A 13398-nucleotide genomic window follows, 5' to 3' on the forward strand; every position below is an offset into this window, starting at 1 on the left:
AAGACATCTCACAAAAAGCGTGTTTTACCCAGTTTGGTTACTGATATAACTGGAATATAACTGACTAAATTTAGGTAGTATACAATATAGACTAAAATCCGATAATTTTCACCCTTTAATTTAGACATATCATTATAAATAATGATCATGAACAAACTGTTTGTATTACAAAAGTTAAATTAAATATATCAATATCCTAAGCTTGATTGAGGCAGAAAATTCCACGTAAATTAACTCAAAAACAATTTATTGTTTTCTATAAAATCAAATTAATATATCCAATTTTAATCTAGCCTGTAATAAAATCTGATTTTATTTGGATTCAGTTTAATATATTTTCCTATATTAAATTGTTAAATAAAAAACTTTTTTCCATCAGAACTGAAATATGCTTTAATCAAGTAAAAACATTTTCATCCTATATAAAATATTGCTGAATATATAGGCATTTTTTTAGAGGCTTTATAAAAAATAATTTGAATATTGTACTATTATTTTTTTGGTAAATGAAAAGTTATATTTATTTTGCGATATATATGGAAGGAATATATAATCGTATATTCCTTTCATAACATCGACATCTATCAATCTATATGTAATAAATTGAAGCTTTCAAGGCAATTTACAGGGGGTTCGAAGCGATAAGCTCCGTTTAGAATACTTATCACGCAAGTTACTGGGTTTACCAGTTAAATGAGGCAGTTTATATCTGATCTGCATGCTGTTGGGAGAGAAAACAAATTTAATACATGAGAAATATGCAAATTATTACAATGAATAATATATATAGCACTCACTACGTTAATATAACATTTATATGTCAATCCAACATATTTATAAACTCATGAATTATGTAATAATTTCAAAATATAATTGAATTGACACCTGATGTGTGCTGATAAATAGAAATTCTTTATAAAAAAAGTGAATGTTAAAAATAAGAGGTTGTTAATTATTTTCTTAATGATTTTTGTTATCAATAGGTGTATATTAGCTAGGTTTTACAATGTGAAGGAGCAATGGTCCTAAGTAAAATCATATCATTTTCTTCAAGATCCCAAAGTTTTTATACAAGGATAAAACAACCCTTAATACCTTTCGCATTAGTAAATCTTTTTTTTTATTTATGATTTTAATTCCTTCAAGTAGAAACTATATCTTGATAAGTACTATCGCCATTGTATACCTCTGGTTGCATAGCTGAAACGATTGGAAAATTGGAAAGCAGGACCTTTGCTGGGGCCTCATTTGTGGAAAATCATATTACAACTCATCAAATTAAGATTTTTAAACTTCAGGACAATATCAGTCAAAAAAAGCCGCCAATGTCCATCATTTATCGGAGAACATTTGAATATATTCCTTGTCACTTTGTTGTAACAATATAATTATTTCGAATTTTAAATGAAAGAATCGTTTCAGATATTTCCTTTGCTTAACTATCTTACGGTAGTGTGTAGAACAACATCACCATAATTATAATGAAATCACCAACAGTTAGTTAAAAAGTTAAAGTTTATATTTATGAATTACGTGAAGGACACATTTCACATTTCTCGTTTATTGATATATAGTTCTAACTGGTCAATTCAAAGTCACCGACTTGTGACACGGTGCATCGTCTTGTGAAGTAGCACTATTTTTCTGTAAATGCGGCCGTTTCTTGCAATCTCGTCCTTCAAACGATACAATAACACTATGTAATATCACTGTTGATGGTCCTTCCGTTTTCAAGGTAGTCAATGAACATTATTCTATGCGGATCCCAAAATACAGATGCCATCATAACCTTGCCAGCTTACTGTTTCGTTTTCCCACGCTTTGGAGCGGGTTCATCATTTGCAGTCCATTCGGATGACTGTCGCTTGGACTTCGGAGTGAAGTGATGTAGCCATGTTTTATCCACTGTCACATATCGACGCAAAAACTCGGGTTTATTATTTCTGATCATCTTCACACACTGCTCCAAATTATCTCATCATCTCGTCGTTGAATTTGGTCAAAAGTGAGCTCGCGCGGCACCTACTTTGCACAGAGCTTTCTCATACCCAAATATTCGTAAATGATATGATGTACACCTTCATTTGATATCTTTATAGTGTCTGATATTTCATTCAATTTCAATTTACGGTCATATAAAATCATTTTGTGGATTTTTTTAATGTTTTCGTCAGTAAAAACCTCTTTTATGCGTTCACTGCGTTCACCTTCTTGGGTGCTCATTTCACCAAGTCTAAACTTAGCATACCAATCCGTGATGGTTGATTTTTCTGGGGTAGTGTCCGGAAACTCGGCATCAAGCCAAGTTTTGCTTCAACTGTATTTTTTTTCCTTCAAAAATCAATATTTTATCAACACGCGAAATTACTTTTTATCCATTTTGTTCCAATAAGAAAAGTTCCTTCAATCAAAGAGCTATAATTCACAAACTAATGATCCGAGAGATGTTATATTTATACACGCATGTTTTGAAGTGTATGGCTAACTACAAAACATATGGATTTAATTCTAGTAGCGCCATCTATATGTCAAGCCGGATACTTTTTAATTGACTTGTTAATATATCCCCATATACCAGCATAAACTTTATGCTGTTGAATGTTCGTGTAAAATGCGCGTGTCACGCGACAAATCCGAAATATTTTCTTAGTAATTTATAATGTGTATATTCGGTTTATAAATATAATTTTGAGTTCCAAAGATTTTCGTTGATCCAGAATCTGAAATCGATATTAAGAAAGAGACATTACCTGTAAAAAGGGTGGTTGCTAGAGGACCCAAGGCATAAACGGGCACGTCCTCGCCACCGTGCGTGCCCCATTGTCTGGGCACAGCGGCACCGTGTACCTGATTCCTATCTTCAACGGCCGATGTCGTATTCATGGGGACGATCCTGGGCGTTGCGAAACCTGGACCGTTGCCATACAGAATCGTTGTGTACGGCTGACCATCTACGTCGGAAACTTTACTATCCGGTCCTGAAACGGAAATATTCGGTTTAGAGGTCTTGTAACTACTGTTAGTAGGAAGTTACGGAAACTATTGAATTACATTGGAGGCTCCACGGCACCAACGTGAATAATTAAAGCTCAGTTAACTAAAACATATGCAAAAACGCTTCCCTGCTACATTGATTCTCCATATTGTAATCTATTTAAACATGAGCATGGAGTATAAGATATTGTATTCCAAATCAATTTTTATACTGAAAATAAAAATTGATAAAGAACGAGAAATACTTCCCAGAATTTTTTGGAAATTCCCGGGGGTTATTTTGAAAAAATTTAAATATTCCCTACATCTAGTCAGTACCACTTCACCTCCTTATTGGTCTCTACAATCAACTTCTTGTTTTTCACTTTTGTACTTTTTTTGGTTTATTGTGACAAATTTTACCAATAAAATAAAGGTAACGAATTCTAATACACTAAAAGTTTTGATAAATTAAAAGGTTTGACTATTTTTTCTCGACTGAAAAAGACTGCAACTTCTCGTCGTAAATGTTGTTAAGTTTTTGATTGATATTCTTCGATGATAGATTCTATGATAAGCTTTTATGCATGCAATGCTTTTTAAAAAATTATGCCGACGTTATTATCTCTTTTTTCAATGTCTAAATGAAGATTGAGTAATAGTATTCATATTCCATTAGCCACTGATTGCAAATAGAAATGATACAACAATATCTAGAGCCTGAAGAATATGTCGTGTTAATTAAGTTAGGTAATAGATAAATCAGGAGACAGCAATGAATTTGAAAACCTCTGTAAACAAAATTAACAATTAGGCTAGGCAATGGAGATTTCAAATGTAACTAAATCTGACCACATCAGTTTTAAAAAATTAAAGAAATCAATAGATAATTATCAGAATAAACAATATCCATGAACCATGGGATAAAAGTATAAAGTATATAGGGAGGCGAAGCTGTGCCGTACAAAGTGCTCATATGAAGAACTGGATATAAAAATTGGACAAATGTATTGGCTATTTTGGAAAATGTACTGCTCTATCGACATACAATAGCGTGCTGCTATATAAGCAAGTCTTTAATCCTATATATATAGCATTCACATTGTCAAGAAAATTAACACGTCAATTCAAAAATTACCGGCCTACCATAGTAAAAGCCAATTTTTGGCAAAATGATTGTTTTTATTCAACATAATTACCTTCAATGGTAATACACTGATTATAGCGGCCCGCCAACTTTTCGATGCCATTTTTGTAATACCATTTGTCCTTTGGTTCAAAATAGGCCTCAGTATCGTCGATTACCTCCCTCTTCGGCGTACTTTTTTCCCAGGGAGCATTCTTTGAGATCTGAGAATAAGAAATAGACTCTGGGGGCCAGATCTGGAGAATACGGTGGATGAGGAAGCAATTCAAAGCCCAATTCATGGATTTCTGACACGGTGCATTATCTCGGTGAACCGTTAGTTTCTTTTTCTTCAAATGCGGCCGATTTCCAGCGATTTCGTCCTTCAAACGGTCAAATAACTCTATGTAATAGTCACTGCTGATGGTCCTGCCTCTTTCAAGGTAGTCAATGAAAGTTATTCCATGCGTGTCCCAAAATACAGATGCTATAATCTTGCCAGCCGACTGTTGCCTTTAGCAACGCTTTGCAGCGTGTTCATCGTGTCCAGTCCACTCGGATGACTGTCGATTGGACTTTGGAGTGAAATTATGGAGCCATAGTTCATCCATTGTCACATATCGATACAAGAACTCGGATTTATTACGCTTAATCATCTTGAAACACTACTTCGAATCATCAACTCGTCGTTGTTTTTGGTCAAAACTGAGCGCGCGCGGCACCCAATTTGCACAGAGCATATTCTCATGCCCAAATATTCATGAATGATATGATACACGTTCAGCTTATATCTTTGTGTCTGCTATTTTATTCAGTTTCAATTTACGGTCGTTCAAAATCTTTTTGTGAATTTTTTAAATGTTTTCGTCTGTAACAACCTCTTTTGGGCGTCCAGTGCGTTCACCGTCTTCGGTGCTCATTTCAGCACGTCTAAACATCCCTTCAAAAAGCAATATTTTATCAACACGCGAAATTCCTTTTTATCCATTTTTTTCGCAATAACAAATATTGCTTCACTCAAGATACTATAATTTACAAACTAATGAACCGACAGCTGTCAAATTTATACACGCATCTTTTGAGTCTTAGGGCTAACTAAAAATCATATATGGATTTAATTCTAGTAGCGCCATCTATGTGTCAGGTCGGGGACTTTTCAAATAACCTGTTAATCTGGACAAAATTCAGCGGCTTCAGAACTAAATATTGAGGTATTCTGTCAATGCCGTGTGGAGTGGCAGAAATTATGACCTCCATTGAGATTTGTAAAGAAAAACTATAATCCTCGGTACTAAACCACTGATCCAGAGGCATAAATATACGATTGGAGAAGGCGACAGAAGAGGACCAAGCCGTTTGAACTGATGTGTGGTGTTAGTGCAAAAGTAGTGCTTGAGTTGACGTTAATATAAGTGTAAAAACCTTGATTACGCACCAGGTATTTCAATTTTTATTTATTTGTAGTGATTTAGTGCTGCATAATATTGCTCATTATACAAGTATTGATGGTTAAATAAAAATTTCAGCAAATAAATTAAAACTAACTATTAAAGGAGAACACTCGTGCCGACCAGTGTTAATAATATATCAGATTTAACCATTCTTGCACGTAGAAAGTTTTATAACCGTAATTAATGGTGGCTTTACGCTAACGCTAATAAAACCCGACCACCTGTATAAGAGATCCTGCTCGTCGGCAAATTGCATTAAAGTTGTGACACGATGCAATTCCCAGCTTGAAAGATGCATCTCGGTTTATTAAGAGGCGAACTCACCGAGTATAGGGTGTCCTCTAGGAGTTGCCTGTCCGCCCATTGTCAGCACGTGGGAATGGTCGGACGTTACCACTATCAACGTCTCCGTGGGATTCACCAGAGCCAGCGCGGCCAGTAAAGCCGTTTCCATTGCTAATGTCTCGTCCAGGGCGCGGTAAGCGTTGTTGTAATGGTGAGCGTGGTCTATACGACCTCCTGAAACAAGAAGATGCTGATATTAAAACTATGCAACTTTAATTTAAAGGAAGTAATAGACAGGAATTGTAAGAACTTCTCAACAAACGAATTCTAAGTCAAGCGATAAAATTCAATCAAGTAATAGAAAGTATTAACAAGTACGAGGGTCACTATTTATATTTCGGGAATAGGAAAAAAACCAATAGTTAAGATGCGAATATATTTTTATTGTTTTTCAAAGTACTCGCCACGATCATCCTTTACACCACATTGTCACAATATACTTTTGCATACGCTTAAACCAATTTTCAAAGCATTTATTCTATTCCGTATGAGGCATCTTCAAAACATGATTTTTGAAAGCTTCTAAAGCTTCTTCGGGCGATAAAAATCGTTAATCACACAGTTCATTCTTCACGGATGGGAACAAAAAGAAGTCATTGGGTGCCAAATCAGGGCTGTACGGCGGATGGCCCATCAATTCGATGTTTTGAGTGCTCTAATAGTCTCTTGTTTGAGCCGATGTGTGAGAGCTCGCATTGTCATGATGAAGAAGAATCTGGCGTCCCTTGGTTGTTTTCCCGAAGACAAACAAGAGACAAAAATTCACCGAAGACTTCTGGCAAACATGGTTGTGTACCAATTAGAATATACTGGTCTACGGTCCTTCAGAGGAACTGCTGCAGTATGACCAGTTTTCCCGAAGAAACAAGTCACTATTTTCTTTAAAGTGCTTCGTGCGCGAACAATTTTTGATGGAATTGGTGCATTTTGGAACACCCATACTATTGACTGCTGTTTACTTTCGGGCTCATACGCATATATCCATGATTCATCACCTGCCACGATTTCATAAACGTCTATCGAAGCACCGCGATTGAATTTCTTAAACATTTCTTTGCACCAATCGATATCGTCAAAAATGTCAAACTTCACGTTGGAACAATCAGATTGACACAAATGACAAGAGTGTTTCCAATTCTCGAAATATAAATAGTGACCCTCGTAAAATGCAGGCAGGCAACTTATTACTCAAATCTATTTCGTCCACTTCATTTTATGCTCTCTACAGAAAATCATAATACTATGACAATTTTTTTTCTCAATAGTCGTTATTTTTCCGTTATTGATACAGTGGCATCAGTTAAATCAACAACCAGGATGTGGAAGCTGATTTAATTCGACTATTTGTTGATTAAAGAGCATCAAGAATTAATGTTTGTAGATGTATTGGTCACCTGCTTGGGAATTGTTAAGGTTGTGTAAATATTATTGTCCATACTAGAAAATAAAAGTTACACAATATTTCATGAATATTTTATAACTAGTAGTTTCTTTTTTGTAGACCTATAAGTATACCATTTATCAGTTATGTTTCGAGCAATCCTAATTATGTAGTGATACATTTTGATAATTTGATCTTTGCTATTTTATATGCCATTACATTCTGCAAAACTATTTGTAACATAAATACAAAAACTATTACACCTTATGTGTGTATCTTCTGTATGAATTAAGGACAATCAATAATTTATTTAAAATTATAAAAACATACTTTGCAGTACAAATTTTTACCTAATTTTTGTTCAATCTAAAATTAATATTTGTATTATTATTTTTGCAATATTTTGTTTGGAAGTACGACATTGAATTAGCAATTTGCAAGTTCAAAAAGTTCACTTATTGTGCGATAATATTGATTATTTCCTGAATATCTAGATGATTTCAGCGAACAAGTTAAAGGACAGTATCAATAAGATATAAAAGTGATGGAGAAACGATACTAAGAACAGTGAATTTCAACATGAATTGCTGTTTTCTGTTAGTCACTTCAGAGCAAATGCAGCAATGCAAGAAACTTTACAGAAAGAATGAAAAGGAAATACAAGAAAGGGCCTAGATATATTCGTATTTGAGCAATATAAATGTATATTTATATTATATATTGTAAATGTTATAATAATACAAGCTATAGTCTATATTTTACATAAGATTTAGATAATTTCCAGGACAAGCCGCGTATAAATATAAATTCCGTCATTATGAAATTATAATTATGAATGAATTATGAATCCAAATATGTCAGTAATCGCGTAAATTTAACAGTAATACTAGCTATAAAAAAAGAGATAAATGAGTATCAAATTACCGCATATTCACAGCAGATTATAAAAAACCGCGTTCAGCAGCAATTTATTAAATATTCTCTGGTATAATTTTCTTAATTTGTTTTTTTTCTGTGAACAAATGAACTCAGCTACAAAGATTACATTATAAATCTGTCGTGAACCTGCCAGGGGAGAAAAGAAAAACGTTCCTACTTTAATATAAAAAAATATTAATGATGCTTCAGAAAAAGATTCACAAAGGGCAAGTGAGGAAATTCAATAGAACCGACACAGACCGTGGAAACGTAAGCCGGGCCTACGATAACCTGGAGACCTTTGGACGCCGGATAGATTCTCGCCTTTTCCTCCGGCTTACCTTCGGCTTCCATAAATTTTCTAATCAGAACGTATACCCAAATGGAAAGGTATTAATAATCGTTTATTCTTGTAATAGGAAGAAATATTTTCGCGTTCAAGGGAAATGACTTTTTTTCTTCTAAAAAAGCTGTCTCATTTACCTGAAAATGTTTTCCAATTCTATTTTTGTACATAGTAATGTATTAGATTTATCGGAATATAAGAATAGATGTTAAAACTAGAAATGAATTATTATTATTTTCCTTAAACTATTTATGTATTAGAAAATATATAGTCGGTTCAAAGTTGTTTTCTAAATACGTCGTTTAAATTTGTGAAATCAAAACCTCGCGTTATTGCCGTATCAACACTGAGTTTTAGTTCAGTTTGGCTTTGACATACTACAAAATTCAAATCTAAATAATATAATTGAACAAAAATGTTATCAAATATATTTTATTTTAACATTACAATACATCTAAAAACTACAGTTAATTATAGAGACACAATAGTTTATAGGTTTGAGTTATAACCTCTTATCACTATTGCTTTCAAGAATTTTGCACACGTCTGATAACTGCACGACTTTGACAGGCTCATTCGTTTACATGTTCGAACTAACCAGTTAGCATTGTGTCTATTTCTAACTAGAATAAAATGAAAATGAAAATACCGTCTTATTCCAAAACGAATTTACAAATTGCGACAGGCAATACATTAAACATTTTGATGACGTATGTACAAAATAACTTTGAATAGATAATATGTACATACTGGAAGTATCTTTCATTATTCCATATAATTCTCACTTATTTTTAGCAATATACGAGAGCGAGTTGAGAGGTTCTTTTGTTGTAGACTAGCTGTATGTTACTAGATTTTCTTTTCACTAAATCCTAAACCACAAAGAATAGACGGGTATAACGATTAATAATGATAACCTTCACACTGTCTTTGCGACTCTGCGCTCCTTTGAATGATTATTTAAATATTCTGTATTACCGAACATTATATGATTGCTTTTCTGCTGTATGATTTTTGTAGACTATGTTGTTAAGATAGCGCGTAAATATTGTATATAAATTCGAGTTTAATTTTGTGAAGGTTATTTTTAATTAGATGGATTCATCGTATTTTATACTTTATTGCTCCTATTTTGGGTACCTCGTACAGAGAAAGTAAGCTGAATACCATTTACATGACATCAGGCTTTCCAAGACCTATATGCTTCTCGAACTGTTTCTGTTTATTTACACCAATGGATGTCTTTTAAGGGTGTCAAATGTTAACGTATTCCGTCTAGCTCTTCCCTCAAAGACACACATAATTTGTTATGCTTTTAGAGCATCAATATCTTAAATATTGGTTTTTGTAAATATTCCGAACTAACGCAAAAGCGTTTCGAGTATTTACTGATGTCGCAAATAAATGTGATATAAATATATAATAAACAAACCAACATATCAGACGATAAACTAATTTCCACATAACTAAACGGCTCCACGTGAAGTTCAGCCAAAAATCTCAACCACATCTGAAATTATTGAAAAAATGAGGTATTAATCTATAAAATGAATAAATTGTTACCGCGAAATTACTGTCGATTGTTGGAATCATATGTTTTCGAAAGAAAATTTATAGTCTCGCATGAATAGGCATTTTCAATAATTAAACATATTTCGGTAGGAGTTTCACAAGGTAGTGTATATATAGATATCCCAACAACAAAAGAAACAGTATATGGAACATTTTCTGATGACACAGTTATAATGGCAAAAGATCAAAGGCTATAGAACAAATGCAAGTAGTGGCCAACAAGACACTAATGAAATAGAGACATGTTAAATTTGCGTTGTGGTGAAATGGTAAAACCCTAATTATATCACTTGACAGATGCCGGATTCCTGAAGCAGAATCAGCTTACTACCTCGGATTATATCTCGATGGAAATTAAACTCAAAGTCAAGCAACTCTACCGGTTAGTCGGAAGACAACTTGTTCTATATTCGAAGAGATTGGTTTGTAAGTCAATCATAAAGCCTATTTGGTGTTATCTATGTGATGCAAATATTTTGGTTGCATTAAAATATCTAACCAACTAGTAATCCAACAAAGTTCTAGGATCAATTATCAATGCTTATCGCTACGTAATCAGCGAAGAGTTGCACTATGATCTCGGAATCAAATGGACACACGAAGGGATCCAAGATTTCGCCCTAAAAAATGAAACAAGGTTGCTAAGTCACAGCAACATGGAAGCAATACAGCTACTGGACAACAAGCAAGAAATCAGAAGTGAACCAAACTACAGGAAATAGTTTAGTGTATAAGTGTATTTTTAACTTTAGCTAAGTAGATAATATTATTCTAATTTGAAAAATACATGCTGATGTATTAATCCCATACACGCCTTGCTTATATATTAATTCAAATACAACAGAACAGTCGTAGTAAATTAAATTGTGAATTAAGAATGTACTAAGTATATCGAATGTAAGATGTAATTAATAAACAAAATATTTTCTCTGTGTAACACACATGTATAGTCTATTCAAAGTTTATTTGTATATGCTTCACTAATATGTTTAATGTAATGCCTGCCGCAATTTGTATATTAGTTTAGAATCGGACAATATTTTACTTCTCATTTTATTCTAGTTATAAAAAGAGACACAATGCTGTCTGATTAGCTGTAACACGTAAACGAATGAGTCTGTCAAAGTCGTTCAGTTGTAAGACGTATGCAACACGCTTGAAACCAATATTGATAAGAGATTATAACTCTAACCTATAAACTATGGTGGCTGTATAATTAACGATAGTTTTTAGATGTACAATAATGTTAAAATAAATTATATTTTGTAACAATTTTGTTCAATCATTTTATTTAAGAATAATTAAACTTTTTATAGAATTTTGTTGGATGTGTGAAAGCCAAACTGAACTAAAACTCAGAGTTGATGCGGGACATTACGACGTTTTGACGTCAGAAATTTCGACGATGCATATACAAATAAACTTTGAATAGACTATATTACTTCTTGTTCCATACTTATATCCATAACATAAAAAAAGGTAAGAACATGTATGTTTATATCTGATACTCTGAAGTTGTTTGAGACTAATCTTACTGATGATACATGGCATTGTAATTTACACATATCAATAGTTTGTGGATTTAATTAAAGTTAATTTAAAAAAATTTACTGAATGTTAGTTCTTGAGATAACATGCATATATTTTAAGTATGTTTAATTAATTTTATGTATCAAATGCATTTCTGATTGTATATTCAAAATACTGTAACCAATTTTAGTAAGATCTCATTTTCAAATTAGTCCTTTTTCTTTATTGTAAGAGTCATGATTAATTTAATGCATTTTGGTCGAATTTCATAGCCATAGGACGATCAGTAGTATTTTAATTAACAACAAGTACGTATTTTAAAGTACAACTAACACAGTGTAACCTTGATGGCCTATTAATGGAGTTATAATAACCGTATCAAAACATTTAAAGCGAACCTTTGGGATATGGTGAAGGAGCCATCGCTGTAATTCTCCACACCTTTTTCAATACACCTTTGTTCTGAAAATTAATAATGAACCACCAATAAAACTAAAATAGCAATTATTAATATAGAGATAAATAACCTATATATTTTATGGTTAAAATCGTAAATTAAGGTATTTTCCCAACTTGGTTTAATATATCTTCCCATTACTTCACCTCGGCCAAATGTGAAACTGCAAGAATCAATGGCGGTATCGCGAAACGAACACGCTCCGGCTGGATCGTATATCGCCAAGAAACCACAGAAATAAATGGTGCATCGCTCACCTAACCGGATTCGATCAACATGATTTAGCGTCCTTATTAGAGAGGTGGAAATCTACGATCGTCCGTTAATTAGTTTTAAGACTGCTCCCGATACATCTGCTTCGGGAGTTCAGCATGATTAATCGAACGGCGCTAAGATGGGATATGCATGGAAAATGGGAATGTAATTTAGCAAGTTTGTGATAAATCGTCCATACGGCTGACTCTCAAGTTTTAACGACTTCCTATTGTGTACATCTTCACATCTCGCAGTGCTTTGTATCGTAAATATTTTCTGAATATTAATCATCTCTATGTAGTTCTCGATACAAAACCTTGCTGGAAGGAACATATAAAGAAGAAAAGAAAAGAACTGGAATTGAAATATAGGAAAATGTACTGGCTAATTGGAAGAAAATCGCAATTATCAGTACATAATAAGTTGCTATTATATAAGCAAATATTGAAACCTATATGGACATACGGACTTCATTTATGGGGATGTTCTTCAAAGAGCAACATTAATAAAATACAATTTTTTGAGAACAAAATCTTGAGAGGTATTGGATGCACCCAAATACTATAGGACTGATTACCTACATCGAGACCTCCAGATACCCACAGTGAGTCAAGAAATCAAGAGAATTGTAAGGGGGCATGAGGAAAGACTCCATTCTCATACTAATCACTACATAGTATAAAACAAAGTCGCCTTTTCTGTCCCTATATCCCTATGTGCGCTTAAATCTTTAAAACTACGGAACGGATTTTGATGCGGTTTTTTTCAATAGATAGAGTGATTCAAGAGGAAGGTTTATATGTATAATACATGCATAATATACTAAGGCAACATTGCTAATTTTAGAGGTTTCTAACGTGATGTCGTAAATTAATATATTTTTTTAGGCTTATTTAGCAATTAGCAAAAACGCTGCCTAACCCTACGAGTTAGATCAAATTAATGTACTACAGTATTGTACACCATAAAAAGATCTACAAAAAAGTCCGCGATGGTATATGTTTATCTTTTAGGGATAACCCACATTAACCATTTTTATTGTTT

General features: G+C 33.3%; 1 protein-coding gene across 1 annotated transcript in view; it reads right to left on the reverse strand.

Annotated features, from left to right (window-relative positions):
• The window catches only part of LOC143190789 (alkaline phosphatase), a 349882-nt gene that overhangs the window by 11358 nt on the left and 325126 nt on the right, over positions 1-13398 (reverse strand). The window contains exons 7-8 of the mRNA XM_076395357.1: positions 5875-6069; positions 2751-2978 (exon numbers count right to left, since the gene is read on the reverse strand). Coding sequence (XP_076251472.1) covers positions 2751-2978; positions 5875-6069 — 423 coding nt within the window. The remainder of the gene's footprint in view (positions 1-2750; positions 2979-5874; positions 6070-13398) is intronic.

This window comes from Rhynchophorus ferrugineus, unplaced genomic scaffold, assembly GCF_030347505.1.
Source record: "Rhynchophorus ferrugineus isolate W39M unplaced genomic scaffold, kcgeb_rfMv2 rfM2, whole genome shotgun sequence".
NCBI classification, from domain to species: domain Eukaryota; kingdom Metazoa; phylum Arthropoda; class Insecta; order Coleoptera; family Curculionidae; genus Rhynchophorus; species Rhynchophorus ferrugineus.